Genomic DNA, 26,333 nt, shown 5'->3' with positions numbered 1-26,333 from the left:
ATTCTCCGCAGCACAGAGGAGATTCTCAGGAGGTGCCACCAACGGCTATACCTCCTTAGGAAACTCAACTCCTTTGGAGTCATGATGACTTTTTACTATGCCTTCCTGGAAAGCATCATGACCTTCTCCATCACCTGCTGGTTCCACTCCCTCAGCCTTCAGAACAGGAACAGACTGCAGCACACTGCATCAAAATCATCGGCCTGCCTGTCAGAACTCTGGCACAGGTTTTCAGCCAACAGGCCCTTAGACAGGCAGCCAAAATCATCAACGACCCCTCTCATATTCTTCACCCCACATTTCAATGGCTCCCCTCTGGGCGACGCCTCCGCTGCATTTCCTGCAGGACTAAGAGGAGGAGCGCCACCTTTGTCCCCAAAGCCACTCTGCTTTTTAACTCCAGCCGATAAGAACATTTCCCACACCAGAAACATAAACTACTCTGCACTCTTTTTATACTGCCGACACTTTATTCACTTTTAGTCACTTACAGTTATTTATTCACCTTTCAGTCAGTTTAATTTTAAAACTGTGTATATACTGTATGTTCTGTGTGTATTTATTGTCTTACTCTTATTGCCAGTTTATGCCCTGTCTTTATCTTCAACGTCATGCTGCTCTGTTGTATCTTAATTGCGCTTTGGGGATAAATAAAGTCTTTCTTATTCTGACCCTTGAGAAATTAAACTCTGTGAACCAGTTAGCTGGAAGGTTCAAAACCTCGTGAAGGTTCATCTGAAAATCACTAACAAAAACACTAACAATACACAGATTGATTCTTTATTTCTGTACTACAGAGTTTGAACTGCTCTGTTTTTACATCACTGCCCACTTTCCTTTATCCCGCAGACTCTCAGTCCCAGTACATTACTGAGAATTAGGAAACTCACATTTAAATGATTGCATCTGTTAAAGGAAATTTCCCCTGCAGCTGAACAAATAACCAAACCCTGTCACCACATTTGAATGAAGCGCAGGTGCTGATGATGCTCACTGTTGGTTTCAACTCTGCTCTCAGGCTTTACTTCACTGGGAAAGGTAGAAAGTGTGACTGGATCCATAGACTAGAAACAGAAACTCACTCTGAATGTTTGCAGTGTAAATATTTATACTGCAAACAGTGTGACTGTGTCAGAGCTGATCAGGTATCAGTGTGTTCACACTGCAGCTACATCAAGGTTTCATATCAAAACTTTAATCTAAACCAGTATGACCAGTTTGAAGGCTACATTGAATAAAAAAACACAAAAATTTTATTAGACATTCAGTAAAGTTTCTACAATGATCAACATCAATGAAATTAATGGACTGATTTGATTTGTCTTCTCCAAAGGAACATCTTTAAATCATTCATTAAAACTCACTGTAGTTAAAGAAAGTGATTATGAATTATAGTTTAATGCAAAGGTTGATATTTTAAAGATCAGCTTGTAAAGAAGTGAAAGTGACTTCTGTTCAAACTTTCCTGTTTTTAAGTAAGTTTTTTAAGAGCAGTGAAACATTTTCTGGGGTCTAAAAGCCAAATCAGTAAAGATAAAATCTTGTGACAAACACATCTCCGTAATGGAGATGAACATGCAGCAAAAAATTCAAAAAGAAGTCAGTCACATCTGAACACAGAGACACACACAGGCACATCAAATGCAAATTTAATGGAAATGAAAGAGAATGAAATCAGAGAAATGTTCCAGTGTCCAGTTAAATGAACTCGACTGTTCCTGCTGAGCTCCGCCTGAGCTTCACATGGAGTCCCGCCTCCTTCCAGGAAGCAGCTCAACTGTGTGTCCCTGTTTAGTGTCCAGGTGTGGAGTGGAGCTCGTTGTTGCTGTCTCTGTGTGAAGAAACTGTAAGTTTGCTTTTTGTTTCTACTCTGTAATGTTTGGACCTGATGTTCAACTCTCATTCCAGGACAAAATTTATGTGTTTGAAGACAAATCCACAGTATTATAGATTATTGATTGATTGAATCCACACTGATTATCAGTCAGTAACTTAGCACTGAAACATTGGTTACTGTGATGAACAGTTTAAATAGATCTGTATGAAACTTTAGAGCCATCAAACACTAATCATTGGTCTGATAGATCATTGCGCTTCTTTTAACCGGAAAAATTACATAAACTCAGTTTGTTCTAAAAAATGTCAGCGTTCATATATCTGCCTGTGGAGGATTTGACTTGAGTCATAATATGAAGCAAAGTGTTTGGACTCTGCAGCTTTTGTGTTTTTAATAAGTGGATCTCAATTTTCTTTTAGCATTTGAAGCTTTGAACCATTAATAGTTGGTCAGTGTGTGTCTCTTGTGTTTCTAGTTTCTTGTCTTTGGGCTGTTTTGTCTAGGACTTTGAAAATTTGTTGTGAGTTTTCGGTCTGAATGACGCTACTTGATGTTATACGAGTTACTCATATAAAGTTTAAGATCACCACAAAACACGCAGTCAGATACACAAAAGAACACAAATCAGTCAATTTTTAACCATTAATAGCAATAGCATAATATTTATAATAAACTAAGAATAATTTGTTATAAAGTCCTTCTACATCAGACAGTCAGTGAAGCCAAAATGCAAAATGCAAAATTTTTTTGCATATGAAACCAGAGGAGTTGTACTTACATCTTATGCCATCAGCTTGTCCTAGGTCACGGTTTCCTTCCACATGAAGCTTTGTAAAAACTGCATAAAAAGCGCTTGCAGGAACAAAAACATAATATTCCAGAAACACGCTTTGCCGATCCGATCAGCTGTTCAAAACACTTCCTACGTTGGAATAGACGTCAGCGCGAACTTTTGCATTTCCGCCATTACCTGCCCGAAACCGGAAGTGACGTCATTTTCGCGGAAATGTAGTCTTTTTTACCATCAGGGCCTCAGGGCCTATACTGGTCTTTTTAAAAGTTATGTTTGACTTTATGAGTTTCTGTGTCGTTTCTGGGATGCTTAGGACTCATATTGCACTGCTGGAAATATTTTATTTTGACGCATATGCTGCTTTTTTGCAAATTTGCACTATAATATTTATTTTCGTTTTTCCTGCAGTGTATAGAAATTGGTGTATGTCACGGTCCGGGTCAGCGGCCGTGTGAAGAGTGGAAGGAGGACTCAAACGCAGCACTATTTCAGACGTGAAGGGTGATTTATTGACAATACTGAACATAAAGAGGAGATGGCAAACAGAACTAAGGACGAACTAAACTGGGAGAAACTACACAAAGGAGTGGCAAACCTGAACATGAAGGGAGAACAGCAGGGAGAGCACGCAGGGGAATTTACCGGGTATGAACACAGACGACGCGACGAGGAGCAGAGGAAAACACACACTATAAATACACAGAGAGACACTGGGAAATCACACACAGGTGGGGGATACAGCTGGACCTGATTAACCTGACGAGACAGGGGAACACTAACACCAGGGACCAATAGAGGGAGCACAAACCCAGAACCCAGTACCTAAAATCCCAAAACACAAACCATCCCAAAACAGCCATGAATAATAATGAAAGTAATAACAATAAAGAACACAAACATAAAGTCACTGAGTCATGGTCGCAGGACCATGACAGTGTATTTCAAAAATAAAACTATGAAGACACTCAAAATAAATTTCCTGTGGTGGGAAACTATTTTGTGCAACTTTTTTTGTAGTTACAGTTTTGAGGGATAAGCCTCTTAAATTCCTCTAACTAGAAATATATGTTAAAAAACAAAAACGATTTTCAATTTTTTTGTAGTTTATTGCTATTTTTTGCAATTTATGTAATTACTATGCACTTCATGCATGTATATTATTAAAATTTAGGCTGTAATGGTTGTATTGATGTATAGCAACTTGAAATGCTCCCAAAAATGGCTCTACAACTAGGGTTGCCAACTCCCTGAAAAATAAATAAGGGACACCTCCTGGCCAGGGCCGGGCAACCCAGTTGTTTTCACCCTTCCCAGTGTGGTGAATTTTCTAGCTCTTTTTTTGTGTGTGAAATTATTTTTTTAACCATTTGACTTGAAGTTGATTTAAGTAGATGCATATTCTATTCTTTGTGATATGAACACATGTGAAACAAATGATCATTTAGCCATTTATTTTTAGCTCAAAATGACAATATTAACACAGTAAAACAGGTCTCTTTCTTAAACAGAAGCCTGTCATGCTTAACTTTTGAGAATATAAGTAAATCTTTCTTTAAAAGAACTCTGTCCTGCTTAACTTAAAATAATAGAAAACAATAGAAAGAAAAATATTCTTGTAACAGTGCACATTTAGTGCATTTAGTACAATTGGCTTCATTTGAGGTATTATTTCAGCTTTTCTAATGCTAATCAGCTGCTCCTGTTTGTAAACCCGCTTGTTCCCATGATTACGCATCTTAACTCATCATCATTATTCATCTATGTATTACTTTTATGTATTAGTCATCTATTTGTTGTAATCATCTATCCTTGCAGTTGTTTATTACACAAAATAAGTTATATTATCACACTTCTGGCCACATAGCGCTGATATTCACTGCACATGTCCATATTAACTTTTTCCAGCCAGGTGTTTTCCTTTTCCCATTCTTCCCTTTCTCTGAGGGGAACAAACATTGCTGCTCTAATGCTGGGCTTACACTGTGCGGTTTTAGGCCCATTTTGAGCTGACTTTTGAGTCGTGCGACCGTTTTGGTGATCGGACCGATTTTGTCCTCTATCGTGCGTCGTGTAGTATACGTGGGGTAACGAGAAGCGATTAACACCTCACGACCAGCTCCCAATCATCAATCGCTCGTGAGGGTGTCACCACAGCCGCTCACACTGCTCACGCGCAAACACATAAACGTCGGGGAAAAAGACGGAGCAGCACGACTGTGCAGCGTGTGATCTGGACACAAGCAATGGAGGCACAACTTGTAGAACTTTGGAAAGCTCATCCGAGCCTTTTCGATGTGGCATCACAAAATTATCACGACCACAACAACCGTGAAAATAGTTGGATCTACATTGCTGCTCAATCACATCTGCCCGATCAGTGATTTTATTTTTATTTTTTTTTTACCATCCCAGCCTTGCCGTAATGGTCCATTTGATTCACCTTTTATTGTTTATTTTATTTTCACTTGCTGAATACGGGACAGACTTGACTGGGGGAAAGAAGGGGAGAAAGAAAGAGGGAAAGAGAAACAGCTGAGAAGAGGGACGGGGGAGAAGGGCAAAAACCAAAAACCAACAGAATGGGCAGAAAAAAAATGTATATATCGATCACCTGGATCACCTGTTGAGAAAGAAAAAAGAGAACAAGCAGAAGAGAACAAGAGTAATAGAATAAACAACATCACAATGATATATGGGAATATGACAGTAAACACTAAATATTAAACATTATTGTGCAGCACATAAGATCAACAGAACACAGTGTGCTTTGAGGTAGGAGCCAAAAAGGGTGTAGTTTGTGGGTGTGATCACCCGTGTGTACACCTGTGAGCATGGACGCGCTTGTATTTAAAAGGTTCCTTCATGTAATGATCTGCTAGAGGGTGTGGGGGGGGCCACAGCCCCGTCCTCCAGGGTGTGAAGCAGGTATGGAGGAGATCAAAACTCCAGACATCCAGAGGCCCCCAGAACACAAGAGACCAAGGAAGACCAACAGAGGGGCAGCCGCGCCACTGTCCCAGAAAGAGCTGAGGAGAGTCCCAGATGAGGGCTCACTCAGCAGCCGCGGAGCAGAAGCCAGGGGGAGTTGCAGTGACGCGCCCGTGAGCTCCGCCGGCAGCCAGCTGTGCCTGAGTGACCGAGCCCCAGGCCGAGAGGTCGGGGGCACCCCACCTCCGAAGTGGCCCGAGCGAGCCCCAGGCTCCAGGCCCCGATAAGCGGCCGCCAAGGAGTGAGCCGGTGTGTACCTGGACGCCCACCCCCAGACACAAAGAACCACCAACCCACCGATGTCTGAGGGAGTCCGCCACTGGTAGGGGAAGTGGTGGTGGTGGTGGGGGGAGATAGGCCTTCAAATCTTGGAGGGCCTGAGATGTCCCCATAGAGGTGGCGTCTGATACCCAACCTGACATATAGACACAGACATACAGGCACACACAGATACAAACATCCATTCCCACCCTCATGCGCTCATATGCACTTAGCTGCCCGATCAGTGATTTAGCAAAGTTTATGGTGGTGGTGTGTCTGTGTGAGTGAAAGACAGAGGGAGAGAGAGCGACAGATTTTCTGTTATAACCTTAATTTTATGGACGCACAGTGTGAGCTCTCAGGTCGCATCAGAGCATCAGGCAGTATAGTGTGAGAGTACATCGTGACCTACCAACTTCTAACCCCTGCGAGTCAATCATGCATTGTGAGCCGGAGCTGAATAATGCGACTGAAAAAAATCGCACAGTGTCTGCCCAGCTTTAGGTGTACTGTCGTCCGAGACTTGCACCGCAGTCTCGGCGTTTGTTTCCCTGTTGGCCATGCTTCTTGTTGTGGTCATTTGTTGTCTTGTCTAGTTGTCGGTATTTTCTCCGTAAGCGACCTTTCCTCGACCAATGAGATGAGCGGTAATCTGAATTGTCATAATCGAATTGTCATAAGTGTGCTGTCTGCTCATTGGTCACAAAGCAGGGAATTATGTTTTCAAACAAAGCGTTAATTCCATTAAAAGTTATAGACTACTTTTGACTCTCACTGTATTACGGGACAAAGTGCGTCCCTTATTAGCTCAATACGGGACGTGTACTTTTGTTTCTAAATACAGGATGATTCCGTATTTTAAGGGACGGTTGGCAACCCTATCTACAACATGTAAAAATATAATATAAGCTCTGGCGGACTTGGTTCTATGGTAGGTCTTAAAGGGTTAAATTCATCGTTTTTCCTTAGACTGTTTGAATTCAGTGTGTCAGAGAAACAGAAACATGGAGGTGTGTTCATGACATGACATGAATCCTGATGTCAGAGAGAAACTTTAGATTATTCAGCAGAGCTGATGTGGGACTGAGATCTGCATCAACATGAATGTTACATGTATGAAGTTCACATGTTAAACTACGACAGTCACAGATATCATGTGTGGACATCATGTGATCCTAAAGTGTCTTAGTGGCCATAAAAGAGCTTTAATTCATACTGAGGTCAGAGTTTGCAGTGAGCTGACTGTATCACACTCAGAGCTGTTCGTAATGTTCAGTCATTGTCTTGCGTTTTGTGTTTCGGAATGACTTAAATTTCTAAGTCAGCAGGTGAGATCATGTTTCTGTGATCGCTGCTCTGGATCATGTGACCTTTTTTCTAGGTTACATGACAGGTCAGAGGTCAGCGACTGTAACTCAGTTACTTCTGTTAATGTGAACTCACGGAGTGTTTGTGATTTCAGACTGACTAAAGTCCACAAGAAGATGATGATGGAGAAAGAGGAGGACAGAGCAGAGTCTGCAGGATTCAGCTGTGAAAGTGACGACTCCAGAGATAATCCTCCAGACTTCAGTACTGAACCTGGACCAACGAGGTCAGAGAGCTGAACTCACTGAGTAACAGAAATAATTCTGCACTGACATTATAATTAGTGTTGATTCTGGTTGAATTTCTGACTGTGTTTGTCAGCTGAGAGGAAATGAAAATGAATTTCTAACAAAACTCAGTTTTGTCCAGTTTTCCTGTAAAAAGTTGAACTCTAATCTAAGAGGACTGTTACTGACAGGAAACAGCTGCATTATCTGCAGTCTGTGTGATCACAGCTGCTTCAATCATGTTTGTGTCTGCAGAGGTCAGAGGTCACAGTCTGCAGGGTCCAGCTGTCCGTCTGTGAGGAGTGACTGGTCCAAACCTGAAAATCCAAACGTCAGTGGTGAACCTGGACCAACGAGGTCAGAGAGCTGTGATGACTCCTTTACATGTTTGTCTTTTCCTGGATAAATATGACCTGAAACATCCTTAGATTGTTACAAAGATTCATTAAAAAGAAAACAATGAAAGAGAAAAGATCAAAATATTATACTTGGTTATTTGCTGTTTGAGGACAGTGATGCTCATGTCTGTGGGGAAAGTGCGTACTGAGTAGTGTTGGGCAAGTTACTTTGAAAAAGTAATTACTTACAGTTACAAGTTACTTCATCAAAAAATTAACTTAGTTAATAACTGAGTTACAAGATTCTAAAAGTAATTACTTGAAAAGTAACTATAGCGTTACTTTAAAAAAACGTTTAACCCTCTGGGGTCCAGGGTGTAATTGGACATTTTTAATGACTTTTGAGTGGTTATATTTATTTATTTATTTTTATTTATCTATATTTCACCTTTAAAAACTTTTTATTTGGCTTGTTTGGTATCATTCTTTTCAGCACAACCTCATGTGTCTGAATTTACAGTTATGTTTTCATTTTGAATCTAGAATCAGACAAAAAACTTAAATACGAATACAAAAAGTTATATTTTTTAATGTGACAACCAAAGCAGCTAAAGCCTGGATCATAATTGCTGCTGTTAATGAGACTGCCATCATGACAACACTGAACAACAGTGGTGTGGATGTAGTGGATAAATCCCACGATACTGATGCTCAGATTTAATCACAGGAAACAAAGCCAGATGTTTCCTTCAGATTGTAACCTTTGGATTGGACGATGCAGATTCCAATAGAGAATAAATGTTGTTTTTCAGCTGTGAAAAAATAATCAAATTTTCTGGATGGTTTGCTCTGGCAACCATCAAATCTATACTTGTGAATCAGATTGCTAGATGGAGAAGTGTGATTGGTCACTCCGGAGAACACATCTCCGCAGCTCCAGAGTCCAGTGGCCATGTGCTCTACACCACTGGACCATTGTGCTTGGTGATGTCAGGATTGAATGCAGCTGGTTGTCATGGAAACCTATTTCATGAAGCTTTGTTCTTGAACTAATCTGATGGCCAAATGAAGTAGTGATAGGCTCTGCAGAAACTTTGCACTTCAGTATCCACTGACTCCAAAAAAATAATCTCTCCATTGAACATTTCTTGTGATTTCCTGCCTATTTGGAGCTAAAAGAGGCGACCAAACATATGAGATATCAATGGAAAGCCCAGGATATCCTCTATCTAGTACATCAGGATTTAGTATGGCAGCTTGTCTGTGAAGGTTCTCAGTCATCCAGGTCATCGTAGTCAAAGGAGCTTGCAAAGAAAAGCGTCTGGACTTCTTTAAGTTACTTGAAGACGTTTCACCTCGAGAGGTGAAACGTGAAACGTCTTCAAGTAACTTAAAGAAGTCCAGACGCTTTTCTTTGCAAACTCCTTTGACTAGTATGGCAGCTTGAATAACTCAAAAGATATAGATAAAAAAAACAAATGTCCATTACAGATCACATTAATGTATAGGCTGGTTCTCAGAAGGATATTGTGTATATGAAGTAAATGTCAGGAGAAAGCAAGACAGACACAAAGCAAACAAGTAATTGTCGTCAAAGTAACGTAAGAAAATGTTTTAGAAGCACCAAACAAACTCAAACTGACATGAACGATCAACAGTTACAAAAATGTTTAGAGTTGCTGCACAAAGTTGTCACAGGAGATACTGTCAGCAATGTTTCATAAATGTCTTTGATCTCATAGATGTTTCGTACTGCAATGACTGATCTTCTAAAACATGTTTTTTTTTCTTTACTTCATGGATACAACTCATTCAAAATATATGTAATAATGTTTAAAAATTATGAAAAAAAATTTGAAAAAAAATGATATAATCTTTCATGTTGTCCTTTGAGAATAAGTTTCTAAAATAAAATTTTGAAATCTGTAGTTCTAGTTTAACAGTTGTAGTTTGATAGCAGAGACCAGAGCTCTGAAAATGATTGTGGTGAAGCTTATTCTGAAATATTTAGTATCCTTGAAGATGTCCTGGAGCCTTCATCTCACAGCTGCTGAACAGAGATGTCTAGTCTTATTAGTTTAACTCAGAGAAAAACTTGTCCTGATCAAAATGAGGTTGGGGGAAAAGAATATGAGAATTACACACCTAACTAATAAATGATTAAATAGATTAAGAGAAGCTACTGGAGCCAGTGTGGACACAGCGGCTGGTCACCAGGAGAACCTGGAGACGCTACAGAAGCTGATCTGTTAATGTTCCCTTTGATTGTTTCCTTTCCTCAGTCTTTCTTTCTTCTCCTCCTTCCTTGGAATTGTTGTGTGGTTTGACATTAGGACCAGTGTGCAGTGTGGGTTTCCCTCAGACTGAGTGGGAGAGGGTTGGCCCACTGCATGACCCCCTGACTCTTACCGAGTCAGCGGTGGGTTGGTTGTAATACTTGAGAGTGGGAACAGCGATCGTCTCCTCTCGCTATGCCAGCCCCTCAATACCAGTTTCTGACCACATTTCTGTTGCATATATGCTAACAATGCTAATGTTAAAGGCTGCATTATCAGAATCAGAATCAGAATCAGAATACTTTATTGATCCCTGGGGGAAATTATTTTTTGTTACAGTGCTCCATTATAAACCAACACTAAGACAAGACAGACAATACGCTAACTAAGAATAGTACAATATATACATATATATACATACATACATACATAAGTCACTTATAAATAAATAGTTGGAAAAGAAACATGTGTAGCTGTAGCAGCAAACAGTGTGTTAAGTGGATGCATTGTACAGGGAGATGGCCACAGGCAGGAATGATTTCCTGTGTCGTTCAGTGGTGCTTTTCGGTAATCTCAGTCTCTCACTGAACGAGCTCCTGTGACTGACCAACATGTCATGGAGTGGGTGGGAGGTGTTATCCAACATTGTCTTTATCTTGGACAGCATCCGCCTCTCCGACACCACCTTGAGGGAGTCCAGCTCCATCCCCACAACATTGCTGGCCTTATGGATCAGTTTATTAAGTCTGTTGGCATCTGCGACCCTCAGCCTGCACCCCCAGCATGCAACAGCATAGAGGATCGCACTGGCCACAACAGACTCATAGAAAATCCTCAGCATTTTCTGGCAGATGTTGAAGGACCTCAGTCGCCTCAAAAAATAGAGACGACTCTGGCCCTTCCTGTAAAGTGCTGTGGTGTTTTTAGCCCAGTCCAGTTTATTGTCAATGTGTACTCCAAGGTATTTATAGTCCTCCACAATGTCAACACTGACCCCCTGGATTGAAACAGGGGTCAAGTGTTTCCTGGTCTTCCTGAAGTCCACGATCAGTTCCTTGGTCTTTGCCACGTTGAGCTGCAGATGCTCAACCAATGCTCAGCTGTGTTGTTCAATAATAAGAAGCAACAAAGGCAAAGATGTTTGGACTTCTGTTTGATCCTGCAGCTGGAGCAGCTGTCAGAAACCACATCTCTAATGTGGCACCGAGTACAGTCTGACTGACAGCTGGGACACCTTTTACATTCATTCATGTTTTAGCTGCTTAGAGTTTATGCTGGAGGGGTACCTGCTCACCTTGGATATGTTTCTGTAACTAATCAGTTACTTCTGTAAAGTAATCACAATTATTAACTAAACAAAGATAATCTGTATACACTGACTGGAAAACATGAAGGATATAAACAGCACCCTCCAAAGGAAGGCTTTTACTGTGAAGTCTTTGCGGGAAATGTGCAGTCACAGCAAACTGCAAGCAGATTGCTGAATGTTTAATGAGAAAGGCAGACAGAAAATGAGTTCAATAGTGTTGATGAAATCAATGAATCATCACTTTGTTTCCAGATTGAATGCTCTGACCCACAGGACTTCTGCACCATCTTTTAAATTTGGATATTTTGTGCAAAAGTCAGTAAATGATTTTAGTGATAAAGAAATGTGTTCACAGAGAGAGGAAGAACAGTGGCGTTTGTGAGGAGGAGCAGCTGCCCTGCTGTGCTTTGTGCCAGGACGTCCTGAAGGATCCAGTCTGTACCAGCTGTGGACACTGGTTCTGCAGACAGTGCATCTCCTCATACTGGGACCAGTCTGCTTCATCAGGAGACTCCTCCTGTCCCCAGTGTGGAGAAAGATCCAGAACCAGAGCTGGACTGCAGACAGCCAGTCAAAGCAGCTGTGTCCAAAGTAAGACTAAACATCTGTATGCTGATGGACTCGTTTCTGAAAACTGGACTTTTTGTTGTGTTGTTCACACATTGAAGAGTTTTCTTTCTGTTTTTCTTTCTTTCAGCAGTTGTTGGTCTGCAGGAGCTTTTAGATGAACATAAGATCAGTCTGAGGAGGAGATGTGAACGTGTGGCAGAAGGATGTGATGAAACAGGAAGTAGAACCCTCCTCAACAGGATCTATACTGAGTTCCACATCACAGAGGGACAGAGTGAAGAGGTTCATACCCAACATGAGGTGAGGCAGCTGGAGACAGCTTCCAAGATGGACGCCCTCCATGGCACTCCAATCAGGTGCCAGGACATCTTTAAAGCCTTACCTGACCAACAGAGACCCATCCCCATCAGAGTGGTTCTGACTAACGGCGTGGCTGGTGTTGGAAAAACCTTCTCAGTGCAGAAGTTCACTCTGGACTGGGCAGAGGGCTTGGAGAACCAACATGTCAGTGTGGTGGTTCTGCTTTCATTTAGGGAGCTGAACCTGATCAGAGATGAGCAGTACAGTCTTCTGGAGCTGATCCATGTTTTCCATCCAACATTACAGAAGGTCACAGCAGAGAAGCTGGCTGTCTGTCAGCTTTTGTTCATCTTTGACGGCCTGGATGAAAGCAGACTTTCATTGGATTTCACCAACAGGAAGCTGCTGTCTGATGTTACACAGAAGTCATCAGTCAGCCAGCTGCTGACAAACCTCATCCAGGGGAATCTGCTTCCCTCGGCTCTCGTCTGGATAACTTCCCGACCTGCAGCAGCCAATCAGATCCCTCCTACATGTGTTGACAGGATAACAGAACTACGAGGCTTCACTGACGCCCAGAAGGAGGAGTACTTCAGGAGGAGATTCAGTGATGAAGAGCTGTCCAGCAGAATTATCTCCCATATGAAGACATCCAGGAGCCTCCACATCATGTGTAGAATCCCAGTGTTCTGCTGGATCACTGCTACAGTTCTGGAGCACATGTTGACTACAGAGGAGAGAGGAGAGCTGCCCAAGACCGTGACTGACTTGTACTCACACTTCCTGCTGGTTCAGACAAAGAGGAAGAAGAACAAGTACGATGAGGGACATGAGACAAGTCCACAGGAGCTGACGGAGGCTGACAGGGAAGTTCTTCTGAAGCTGGGGAGGCTGGCGTTTGAACATCTGGAGAAAGGAAATATGTTCTACCAAGAAGACCTGGAACAGTGTGGTCTGGGTGTCACAGAGGGCTCGGTGTACTCAAGAGTTTGTACAGAGATCTTCAAACGAGAGTGTGTGATCTTCCACAAACCAATCTACTGCTTTGTTCATCTAAGCATTCAGGAGTTTCTGGCTGCAGTCTACATGTTCCACTGTTTCACCAACAGGAAGACAGAGGTGGTGGAGAACTTCTTATGTCCCCAGGTGGGAAACTTCATCTGGGATGAGGAGGAAGAGTATGAAGATGATGATAGTGATACTGATAATTATAGTGATGATGAAGGATTGGTGAATGATTACGTGGATCCAAGAGAGGTCTGGGACCAGAGCACTATGATGAGAACGCAGATGATTTACTTCCAAAGGATAACTTCTATGACCAAGAAGCTTTTTGGAAGGGATCTCCGATCATACGATGCATTTCTGAACAGAGTCATGGAGAAATTCCTCCAGAGTAAAAATGGCCACCTGGACCTGTTTGTTCGCTTCCTTCATGGCCTCTCTCTGGAGTCCAACCAGAGACTCTTAGGAGGTCTGCTGGGTCAAACAGTGATCAGTACAGAAATCATCCAGAGAGTCATCAACAACCTGAAGATGATGAACAGTGATAACATGTATCCTGATAGAAGCATCAACATCTTCCACTGTCTGATGGAGATGAACGACCTCTCAGTACATCTGGAGATACAAGAGTTCCTGAAGTCAGAGAACAGATCAGAGAAGAAACTCTCTGAGATCCAGTGCTCAGCTCTGGCCTTCATGCTGCAGATGTCAGAGGTGGTTCTGGATGAGTTTGACCTTCGGAGGTACAACATATCAGAGCAGGGACAACTGAGACTGATTCCAGCTGTGAGGAACTGCCAAAAGGCTCGGTGAGTCCAGATGTGATCATTAACACACTTTATTAGTGTAGATTAGTAGTTTAGTTCTTCAGATGTACACAGTAACTCTCATTAGTTGGAGTTTCTCAGATAAAATTATATTTTCTGTTTATCAGGAAATGTGTATGTGCATTATCCTGCATTGGTAGTCATATGCTGTGTATTGTAGACTCACTTCTACATGTAGTTCATGTGTTGTGTCATTTGGGGGCAGTATTTTAAATCTGCGGCTGCTGTTGTTGGTCATTCAGACGCTCCTGTTATAGAGAAGACAGAAATAAGAATCTTTGTAGTGAAATGAACTATAATGTTAAAAATCGTGACAGAGAAAAAAAAAGAAAGATAAAATGAGCTAATCATTTCTTTTTTTAGTTCACTTGAAATCAGATATGATATCAGCAGCTCTGAGTTCAGTTGTCATTATTGTCCAGTGATGAGATTTCTGCTCCGTTTGGTAACAGTTACCACATTTTTCCTGCATGTCAAATTGAACAGTCGTACCTGACAGCAGCAGGTAGCAAACAAAGATCAGCTTTCTCCGGCTGGAACTCTTCACTGAGCTGAACTCATTCAAAATGTTCTGGAGTCAGATTCAAAACAGGAAACAGTCCAAATGTCTGACTTTGGATCAGATCTGACTGACAGACCGTGAACATTATGGAAGCCTTAAAGTGATGCCATCTTCCCTCCTTCATCTGCACATTAAAGCCAAACAAAAATGCTCATTAAAAGTCTGCAGGTCTGAGAGAGACTGAGTCATTGTGTCATGTCAAACACAGTAAGAGGAGCTGAAGCACAGATGTAAAGAGCAGACGTTCATCAGATTGTGACGTCACTCCGTTTTGTCTTCATGTACATTCAGTCTGTTTATAATGCAGAATTTCCTCTTTTATAATAACACATTTTATATTTTCTAATCACAGACTGACTCAATGTCGACTCTCAGAGACTCAGTGTGAAGTTGTGGCCTCTGCTCTGAAATCCAACCCCTCCCATCTGACACAACTGGACATGAGTTTAAATGACCTGACGTTTTCAGCAGTGAAGCTTCTCTGTGCTGGACTGGAGAGTCCCAACTGTCGACTCAAGACTCTGAGGTGAGTTCACTGACAGCAGATGTTCTTGTTTTTCTATATTTCAGATCTTTGATTGATGTTCATAAATGTTCAGGATGTTGTCATGTAATTAATATACTCTTAGTGCTTGTTTTCTGATTATATTGTTTTATGTACTTTAATAATGAAGGGTTGTAAAGCAAGGCCACTTGTGACTCACAAACTAAGTGCTCAGCCAGACTGAAAAACAGGAAGTTAGTATAGAGCTATACTAGCATATTAATAAATACAGGAAGCCAGACAAAAAAGAGGAACTTGTACCATATAAGCAGTGTTTGTATCATCATCATCATCATCATTGTTTATTTATATAGTACTTTAAAAACACGCAAGGATGACCAAAGTACTGAACAATAGAAACATAATAGTTACCATAAGAATAATAAATACGATAAAATAATGAATATAGCAAAAACAATAAAATACAAGTTAGTCAACCACAGAGTCAAAAGCCAGTGAATACAAATGTGTTTTCAATCTGGATTTAAAAACCATCACTGATGTCGATTGCCTAATGTGAAGAGGAAGATTATTCGAAAGCGTAGGAGCCACAATGGAGAATGCTTGGTTTCCTCTCAGTTTCAGCCGTGATTTGGGGACTGAGAGCAACAGCTGCTCAGCTGACCGGAGTGAACGAGTGGGGACATAGGGCTTCAGCAAATCAGACAGATACACAGGTGCCAGACCAATTAAAGATTTAAAAACCAATAAAAGAACTTTAAGATGAATCCTAAATTGAATTGGAAGCCAGTGCAAGGAGGCCAGGACCGGAGTAATGTGCTCAAATTTCCTTTTACTAGATAAAAACCGTGCCGCAGCATTTTGTACTAGTTGCAGGCGTGTCAGAGTTTCCGGTCCAACCCTTATTAAAAGGGAGTTACCATAATCCAAGCGTGAGGTTATAAAAGCGTGGATAACAGTCTCCTTGAAAGAAAAGGTTTAACCTTCGACAGACGCCTGAGTTGGTAGAATGACGATTTCACCACTCCATTCACATGGCCATCAAAGGTAAGTGCAGAGTCGATTTTTAACCGAAGATTGGTAATCGAGCTCTTCAGGTAAGGGGTCAGAGCAGCAAGGTCAACATCAGGGATGTCAGAGAAACGATTCGGGCCAAACAGAATTGCTTCCGTTCTACGTTCATTAAAATTTAAAAAGTTTTGAGCCATCCATGACTTAACATCACTAAGCATATAGATGAAATGCAACTCTGTGTTTACGAAAGATCGCACCCAGTGGCAGGAGATATAATGAAAACAGTAATGGCCCAAGAATAGATCCCTGTGGTACACCCCATGACAGAGGGGCCACAGAGGACGATGACGAGCCCAACTTAACACAGAAGCTCCTGTTTGAGAGATATGATTTTATTCACAGGAGTGCCAAGCCAGAAAGGCCCACACAATGCTGTAATCAAGAGATCAGAAGGTCGTGATCCACTGTGTCAAATGCAGCAGTCATATCTAGTAGTATAAGCACTACGTGTTTACCACAGTCCGTCACTACCAGGATATCGTTTATAACCTTTATGAGAGCTGTCTCTGTGCTATCAAATGGCCTAAAGCCGGACTAAAAAAATTCAAACATTTGAGAGTTGTTTAGATAATCCATCAGCTGAGTGTGAACAACCTTTCCCAAGATCTTACTCAGAAAAGGAAGTTTAGAGATGGGTCTAAAATTTGACATTACTGAAATATCTGAGCCTGGCTTAAGGGATAAATAATTGCATGCTTAAACTCACTTGGTACTTGACATGACAAGAGGCTGGTATTGATTATGTTCAGAATATGTGGTCCAACAGTAGGAAACACCTCTTTCAGAAAACGGGGATGAACGACATCATTCGGAGAACCGCATGGTTTAGCAGTTAACACAAGCTTCTCTAGTTCAGGTAGAACAATTGGTTGGAAAGCAATAAGAAAATTTAAACAGGGAACATGCACAGCCGGGCCAACAGAAGATAAAGTTATTACACCTCAGAAGATTGCAAAAGAACATGATCCTGTGCATTCAGTACAGAATTAATGGTATTATACAGAACACGAGGGTTATGTGAATTAACAGCAATAAGTTGTGAAAAATAGGAGTTTTTGGCAGTCTTTACTGCCCTCTGATAAGCTTTCCAGCTCGTCTTAAGAGCTTCCAGAGAAACGTAGAGCATGTCCTTTTTCCATCGTCTTTCACATCTCCTACATTCTCTTCTAATGGCTCGAGTAAAATCGGTTAGCCAAGGGCTGGACTTGGGTTTACACTGCCTGAGTCTTAGAGGTGCAACAACATCAAGGGCAGATTTACAAACAGAGTCCAGGTGAGATAGTAATCCATTTACGGAGGACGACTCAGAGGGACTGGACACAAGTTGTTCAAATAGTGTTGGAAAATCCTCAGCAGTATCTGAGCCGAAGGCACGATAGCATCGCATAGGTGCAGCCGGTTTAACAACAGGACTAAGAGGAACAACGTCAAATAGAATGGGCATATGGTCAGAGAATACAGCATGCGCCACATGTAAGATACAGACAGATAATCCATATGATAACTCCAAATCACAGTCAGCGAGAAACTCTGAAAACTCAGATAAAAACTCCTTGTTATATTTAGGAGGCCGATAAACTATTGCACACAGCAATGAAGGCGAGTGGCCCAGTTCACACAGGCAAAGTTCAAAGCTGGTGTGATGTGTCCATGAGGATAGTTGCTTAAACTCAAAGTGTGATTTAAAAAAACAGCTAACCCCCCGCCATGACCAGAAGCTCTTGGAGCACTAAAATAAGCACAGCCAGCGGGCAGCAGTTCAGAAAAAACGCTTAACTCACCGGGTGAACTCTAGGTTTCAGTCAAACAGAGGAAATCCAATGCATGGGAAGAAAAGAAATCCTTCAGGATGAAGGTCTTATTCGCCACCGATCTGGCATTTATTAAACCCAACCTGAGGGGAGCTGGAAGACATGTCAGTGAAATTAAGAGTCAGGGGATGAGGGGAATGACCCGCCAATTTCCAGAGGCGAGGTCACTGAGGCAGTTAAACAACTCCTTGGTGGCAGAGCCCCTGGTGTTGATGAGGTCCGCCCCGAGTTCCTGAAGGCTCTGGATGTTGCAGGGCTGTTCTGGTTGACACGCCTCTACAATGTTGCATGGAGATCAAGGGCAGTACCCCTGGGCACCCCGGCGTGGTGGTCCCCATCTTTAAGAAGGGGGACTGGAGGGTGTGTTCCAACTACAGGGGGATCACACTCCTCAGCCTCCCTGGGAAAGTCTATTCCAGGGTGCTGGAAAGAGGAGTTCGTCCGCTAGTCGAACCTCGAATACAGGAACAACAATGCGGTTTTCGTCCTGGTCGCGGAACACTGGATGATAGGTGTCAATAGGAAATTGTACATAAAAGTCAGTATAATCTTTTAATTATATAAGTTTGTATATGGTAGAATACTGCATGTAATCATTAGTGTTTAGTTGGTGGCATAGTGAAAGAATGTCTCATCCTCGGGGGGCTGTAACACTTCAAGGTGTTTTAGCGTCCACCCCCACATCCTGGGAGCATGGGGAGAGGTCGTACCTTGTTTTATTGTTTTATTGTTTTAACGTAGCTATGTCTGTTTTAGTCTAACTGCCTTTTGTTTAGATGAACTGCTGGACTTCTTCACTGTGTTATCCAGGGTAAACCATCTAGGGTGAGGGGGAGACTACCCTCTTCCTGACCAAGGATGTTTCCTTTTGTGCTTTTATGTTATATGACCCTTTGATCAGCAGCACCACACACACACACACACACACACACACACACACACAAACGTACACCTCCACATTTTAATGTAAAGAACAAACGCTCACTGAAGTATAAATAAAGGCCGGGGCAGTTCCTCAGCACGAGTCTCAGTTCTGGAGGCTGCCCTTGCTAGCAAGAAGTTCTGTGTGTTTCTCTTCTCTGAGTCTTTACTGAAGAAGTGTTTTAGAATAAATTTCTTAACAATAGGTTTGTAGTGTAACAAGTGTCACCTGGCAGTTTGTTGCTTTCTGCCAGGTGATTGGCTGAAGAGCTGTGAAAAGGTAGTGGGTGTGTGGGGTGAAGTGAGCGCTCTTCTGTGGAAAAAACCAGAGGCAATTAATTCACTCAGGTGCGAGTGGGTATACTGTCGGTAAGAGACTTTTGCCATTTTTGTTTGGATCGTTTGCTATTGCATGTGCCTATTTTTAATGTGTCATTGGACTTTTTTAGTGTGACCACGAATTTTAATAGAAGAATTGATCAAGCCCTAGATCGACTGCGCGCAGGGAAACTGATCAATATTGTAGGTATATTGAGTGTTTGTTTTAGCTTCATGATTTTGAATGGTTTTATAAAATTGCTATTTTATTGGGTAATATTTTAATTGATAATGTTGTTTGTTTTTCAGCTGTGCTGTCTCTGCTGTCCTTTTTTCGTTCTTTTGATTGATTTGTAATTTTGTTTTGGTTAGTCCGTCCAGCCGTAAAGGCGGTTATTGATTGAGAGTAAGTTGTGTAAGGGCGGACTAACCTCCCTTTTGTTTTTTTTGTTTAATTGTTTGTGCCACTTCCCTTTTTCTCCCAGATCACAGGCCATACATAGCACTGATTCCCAGCTGCGCTGAGACCCGAATTGTTTGCAGTGTGTGCCACGATTGCAGGGTGCATGGGAGTTTGCCCAACCAGTCTACATGTGTTTTGTGGACTTGGAGAAGGCATTCGGCCGTGTCTCTTGGGGTGTCCTGTGGGAGGTACTGTGGGAGTATGGGGTGTCTGGCCCATTGCTACAGGCCATTCGATCCCTATACAACCGTTGCAAGAGCTTGGTTTGCATTGCCGGTAATAAGTCGGACTCATTCCCGGTGGGTGATGTGCTCCCCCAAGGCTGCCCTTTGTCACCGATTCTGTTCATAATTTTTATGGACAGGATTTCTAGGTGGAGGGCTTTAACTTTGGTGGCTTCAGAATCTCATCTCTACTTTTTGCGAATGATTTGGTTATGTTGGCTTCATCAAGTGAAGGCCTCCAGCTCGCACTGGAGCGGTTCGCAGCCGAATGTGAAGCAGCGGGAATGAGGATCAGCACCTCCAAATCTGAGGCCATGGTTCTCAGCCGAAAAAGGGTGGAGTGCCCACTCCGGGTCGGGGATGAGTTCCTGCCCCAAGTGGAGGAGTTCAAGTATCTCGGGGTCTTTTCCGTGAGTGATGGGAGAAGGGAGCCAGAGATTGACAGACGGATTGGGGCTGCGGCTGCAGTAATGTGGACGCTGCACCGGTCTGTCATGGGGAAGAGGGAGCTGAGTGTAAAAGCGATGTTCAGGAGCTGTGTGTAGTGACCGAAAGAACAAGATTGCAGGTACAAGTGGCGGAAATGAGCTTCCTCCAAAGGGTGGCTGGCCTCTCCCTTAGAGATAGGGTGAGAAGTTCTGCCATTCGGGAGAGGCTCAGAGTAGAGCCGCTGCTCCTCCACATCGACAGGAGCCAGTTGACATCTGACAAAGATGCCTCCTGGGCGCCTCCTAGGTGAGGTGTTGGTGAGGTGAGGCATGTCCCACCGGGAGGAGGCCCCGGGGCAGACCCCTGACACACTGGAGAGATTATACCTCTCGGCTGGCCTGGGAATGCCTTGGTGTTCGCCCGGATAAGCTGGAGGAGGTGGCTGGTGAGAGGAAGGTCTGGGCATCTCTGCTTAGGCTGCTGCCCCCACGATCCGGCCCCGGATAAAGCGGATGAGGATGGATGGAATTATAAATGTTTTGACCACTATGAGTAGGGTTTTCTCTGTTCTATCATGGCGATTAAAGAATAGGGTTAATAATGTGTCTGAAGATAAATGTGAAGAAGTTTGAGTCCTTTCAGAAATGTTGTGTCTTTCCAAATAACTGAACAACAGTTTTTCCTTTTTGCTCCAAATAGAAGTGACATACTTGATCAGGGTTCATTTAAAGGCTGACAGAAGCGGGGTGGTGATAGAGAGATGTTTGACAGGACAGTTTTTCAGCCTCCACAGGTTCATGTTGTGCTCCATCAGTCAGTGAAGATCAGGTCAGTACTGATGAGGCTGTAGAGTGTGTGAGTGATGAGAGTGAGGCTGCTGAAGATCTGATGATAGCAGATAAAAACCGGCTGCAGAGACTTTGAGCTTCTGTGGAAGCAGAGAGAGAGAAAAGAAAGACATGAATGTCAAAGCTAACAAAGGTGAAGTTTGGAGCTGTGATGATGTTCATGGTATCAGAAGCTGATATGGCTGCTTAAGACAACCCAGGTTAGGTGTGTGTTAAAGCAGAGGAACACAGTGCAGCCTAACACAGGCCCAAACATGACAACAAAGCAGGATTCAGGCTCTGCGAAACGATTTCAAACAGAAGCTGGAGAAGAGAAAGGACTCTGTTGGAATGACTACAGAAAGAAGGCAGCCGAGACCAGTGTTTCCATGGAGCCCAGTCTAACATTCATTTATACACTAACGTACAGAAGTGAATGGAAAATGAATCCCTAGTTTCAAATGTAGAAATAGTTCTCAGTTCATTTACAGAGTTTAATACAGTTCATGATCAATTAGAAATGTTCCAAACAGCAGCTGAGAAGAAATCTTCTTCAAAAAGTTGAATCCAATTCCAATAGTTTGAGATGCATTTGAATGCAGCGTGAGCAGTTCACTGCCTAACCCCATAAAGACTGTCGGTCTGAATTTTTCTTTATTTCTATTGGCTGTCAGTGAGATTTGTGATGGACCCTCGCCACCTGAGTTTGAATGATCAGCTTCTTTTCCTTCTTCAATAATTAGTCATACAGGACACACAGTGTGTCTACAGAAAAGCTGAAATCATTATGGAGGCATCACTGGAATATGGTAATGAAATAAAGCAGTTTGAGCTTTTTCATGAGTGGAAATTCATTGTGATTGTGAGCTGCTACAGCCTCCAGATTAGCCAGCAGCTGATCCTGCTCAACATTTTCTCACCAACTTTAATGGAAGTGTGATGTTTTCAGCTGGAGTGATGGTGAGGGTGGCCTCCCTCTCCTCTCCCTCTCCTCTTCTCTTCTTCTTCCTCTTTCATTTGTAAAGCCACTTCTGCTGCTTTTATTCATTTGGAAGTCACATAGCTGAGTTTGGGAGATGCTAACAGATTGAAAAAAATCACATTTGAATTTCCAATAAAGGACTCCATAGCGTTGAGTAAAAATAATGACAGTAGATGTTTATGTGAAAGCAATAGAAACAAATTTGTGTCTGATGTTCTTTCACTGTTGCACTTTGGTCTTGTTAAGGGTTCGATATTGAGGACGAGAGTATAAACAACCATGGTCCAGAAGAGCTTCGTCAAACAATTGATTTTAATGAACACATGTGGTGAGATGTACACTGCATAACATCAGCTGTAGATCTCCGCCCAAAAAGACACTTCAGATTGCTTTTGATTCATCAGGGTTAACGTAGTTTCACTTCCTGGATGCAAAGCATGCTCTGCAAACCTACAGTTTCCTGTCAAGATTTTTAGGCCCAGACTATACTCAGAGTTGGGCCTTTATTTTATAGTGCAATATAATCTGCATATAAACATTTAAGATTATGAAAAGCATTCAAAAGCATTTAAGATTATAGATTCAACTCAACAGTTTAAAGTGGTTATAACTGCACCTGTAATAAAGGCTAATTGGGTGCCAATATGTTTAAACATCTGAATACAATATCAATGCTGTAGATTATATTATTAATGGAAGGGTAATGATAATGATTATGAACAATAGCAGGAAAATATTTCTCTAATCTCCACAGTCTCTATGTGCAGCTGGCTGTGAGACCAGTGCTCAGGGACCGTCTACAGTGTTGTTAGTCCAGGTCAGAAGATGACTTGTTGGAATGAAAAGGAGCTTGTAGTTTGTCTACTTTAATGATGTGACTGGAAAAAGGTGTTGGACTTAAAATATGTCCATTTCTTCCTAACTTTACTTTTAAAGGTGAAGCCATGTGGTTCCTGGAATGAAAAACACGACTTTTTCATGTTTTTTGTGATAAATTTAGGACTTTAATTTGAAAATGCAGAGATTTATCTTTTGTTGTGTTTGTTTGAAGATGCTTCTTGTTGGCTTCAGCTTTTTTGAGTTTCCACTTTCTAAACTTCTACATTTTGAACCTTCTTCAGCTCTGAACAGATGATGAAACACTGAATGATTTCAAGCACATACTTTGTCTAATAAACTTACATTTATTCTTCATACAGACTGGGGAGCTGTGGTTTGTCAAAGATCAGCTGTGATTATCTGGCAGCAGCGCTGAAGTCTAACCCCTCCCATCTGAGAGAGCTGGACCTTAGAAACAACAACTTGCAGGATTCAGGAGTGAAGCAGCTGTGTGGTTTTCTGGAGAGTCCAGGATGTAGACTTGAAATTGTGAGGTCAGTCACCATGTTTGTATGTAGTACACTTAACCTGTGTTTCCATATGCTAGGAACTTCCTGTTGTTCTAAGGAGGACTGGAAAATGTGTGAAAATCTCCCAGTCAGTTCACAGCACACTTCAATCATTTTCCTCCCATGTCTTATGCTGATTCAGTGTCACATTCATCTTTGGTCCTTGTTCTGCATCCCCACCATGGACTTCATTCCTTTCCAAGCCAGCCTTGAGTGTCCTTTATTCAGCTCATCCTCTGCTTTACTTTTAAATAATAATTTTGTGAATTTTAGTGATCCCTGTGGGGAAATATGTATGAAGCAGTGGGGAGCCACTAAGTAGGCACAGCGGGAGCACTGAGTACGGACGGTACCTTGCTCATGGGTACCTCAGGGTAGCCATTCAATGGATTCAAACAACCAACCTTCCGACAATGGAGCAATAACCTTGTCTACTGAGCTATCCCTGCCCCCCTTTTAGCTGCTTTATCTCTCTTTGAACAAGTTTATGTGCCTCAATCTTTTTCTTCTCTCCCTCATAACAAGACAGCTTCTTCTGCCTGAGAACATGTTGGAGTGATTTACTAATCCATGGCTGCTTATTGGGAAAATACTTCCTGTTTTCAAAGTAATCCCCATTTTTCCCCAGAAAGAAATGTAAGTAGAAATCAATGATCTAAGTGAGAACATGAGCCTTTAAAAAGTCCCAGTGGGTGCAGTCAAAGCAGTCCCTCAGTCCCAGTATAGAGTCTTTGGTCCAGACTGGAACAACTGTGTGCCCAGTTTGAGCTCTCTTCAGTCCTGTGATCTGACAGACCCAGAGGAGCCATCACATCACATTTAGAAGCTCCCCTAATGGAGCAACTACACACGTCCAATACTTAGTCTGTCTTATTGGATCAACTGGAAGAAATGATTCAAGGACTTAGTCACAGAACAGAGATTTAAATCTCCAAACTCAAACTGGCGGCATCGGGGCATATAGTCTGAAAAGTCTGCACAGTTTCCTGTTTGAAGCTGCTTCCTGTTGGCTTCAGCTGTTTGGAGTTTCCATTTTCTAAACTTCTACACTCTGAACCTTCTTCAGCTCTGAACAGATGATGAAACACTGAATGATTTCAAGCACATACTTTGTCTAATAAACTTACATCTTTCATTCTTTGTACAGATTGAGAAGCTGTGGTTTGTCGAAGATCAGCTGTGATTATCTGGCAGCAGCGCTGAAGTCCAACCCCTCCCATCTGAGAGAGCTAAACCTGTGGTTAAACAAGCTGCAGGATCCAGATGTGAAGCAGCTGTCTGACCTTCAGCAGAGTCCAGACTACAGACTGGAGACTCTGAGGTCAGTAGCTTATTGATTGGAAACAAACACTTCCTGTTTCTGCCTTAATGGTCACTATAGTAACGGCTGACACACTCTGTAGGTGAGGAAGAATTTAGTGAGAGCAGATGTTTGGATGGAATTCCTCCAGTTAACAGCTGGAACCGTCCATCTGGATTGTTGGGGTTCCTTAAGAGCTCAGAGTTGAAAGACCAAGGTTATTGTGTTTTTACAATAACCTTGGTCAGACTGCTATACAAAACATAGAATACAAATGTTTCATACAGCATTTGTATTCTATTTTATCCTATTGTATATAATATTTTATTTTGTTTTATTGTATATAGTATTTTATTTTATTGTATTATGTAAATTTGTGTACATTATCTTATTCTATTCCAGTGTTCTCTAATTTTTGCTATATAATTTTGCACTGTCCACTTTCTATTGTAACAAAATAAATTTTCAACTTGTAGGACTAGTAAAGGTTATCTTATCTTATCTTGTCTTATCTTATTCTAATGAATGAAAGTCCAAAAAACATAGAAGTGAGAAAAATTTTCATTAACTTCAATAAAAATCCAAAGATTAGAAAAAGTGAAGCAACAATGAGTCCTAGTACAGTCCCAGCACTGAAGTCCCTGCTGCTCTTTATACTGTATGTGCTGCATCACTGACTGACAGCTGATGAAGAGTCTCTAAAAACACTCGTTTATCTCCTCTGCTCTTCCTTCTTCTCTCTGCAGGTGGAGCTGATGATGGTAAACAGGACTGTGAGAGAGGATGAGCTGTGTCCCGATTTGATTTTTTATTTGTATTTTTTAATGAAATATATGACATATACTCTCATATATACTATGTAATCATATATACTTGTATACACCATACATATACATACACCTGAGTGTTTTATATGATGGAATCACTGAGCATTTAACCTACATGCTGAAATCACAAGACCCAAAGGTCAAATATGGAAGTCCTAGTACAATAATATTTGACCCAAAGGTCAAATATTATCTACAATTATATTAATAAAACTTTGTGCCATTTGCTTTGTGAACACATGTTGATCAATACTGTTTGAAACAATGTCTTAAGGCCAGCAGTGACTAGCCCAAACATGGGGTTAATTCAACTTGCCAATGCTAAAATATGGGACCTCTTTTCTCTGCACTCATTTGTGCTTATCTATTTTGGCCCCACTGGGTATGCATCTGGGGTGCTGTTTTCTCACCTCAACCACCAGTAGGTGAGAAAATTTCTTTCTTAGCATAGATAGCAGTTTACTTCAGGTAAGCGCACCTAACAAAATTGTCGAATTGATTAACTTGAATTGACACTGCAACCTTCCACGCCATTCAAGTCACCATGTGTCCACCCAACGCGTAGTTACGTTTGTCAGGAGGTGAACGTCAGGTCACGTGGAA

The 26,333-nt window shown here is 41.8% G+C and overlaps 1 protein-coding gene across 1 annotated transcript; it reads left to right on the top strand.

Moving 5' to 3' along the window:
- The first annotated feature begins 3,165 nt into the window (after positions 1 to 3,165).
- On the top strand, positions 3,166 to 24,940 carry LOC146634941 (NACHT, LRR and PYD domains-containing protein 12-like). The gene is made up of 8 exons (XM_085349996.1): positions 3,166 to 3,275; positions 7,342 to 7,473; positions 7,730 to 7,831; positions 11,753 to 11,988; positions 12,095 to 14,081; positions 15,014 to 15,187; positions 23,415 to 23,588; positions 24,751 to 24,940. The coding sequence occupies exons 1-8, from the start codon at positions 3,166 to 3,168 to the stop codon at positions 24,938 to 24,940; spliced, it is 3,105 nt and encodes a 1,034-aa protein (XP_085206122.1).
- Positions 24,941 to 26,333: the final 1,393 nt, after the last annotated feature.

This window comes from Diplotaxodon limnothrissa, linkage group LG3 (genome assembly GCF_057381915.1).
Source record: "Diplotaxodon limnothrissa isolate DT_005_m linkage group LG3, D_limnothrissa_male_GT1.1, whole genome shotgun sequence".
Lineage (NCBI taxonomy): Eukaryota > Metazoa > Chordata > Actinopteri > Cichliformes > Cichlidae > Diplotaxodon > Diplotaxodon limnothrissa.
The sequence above is the reverse complement of the archived record's forward strand: the minus strand, read 5'-3'. Positions and strand labels throughout refer to the sequence as shown.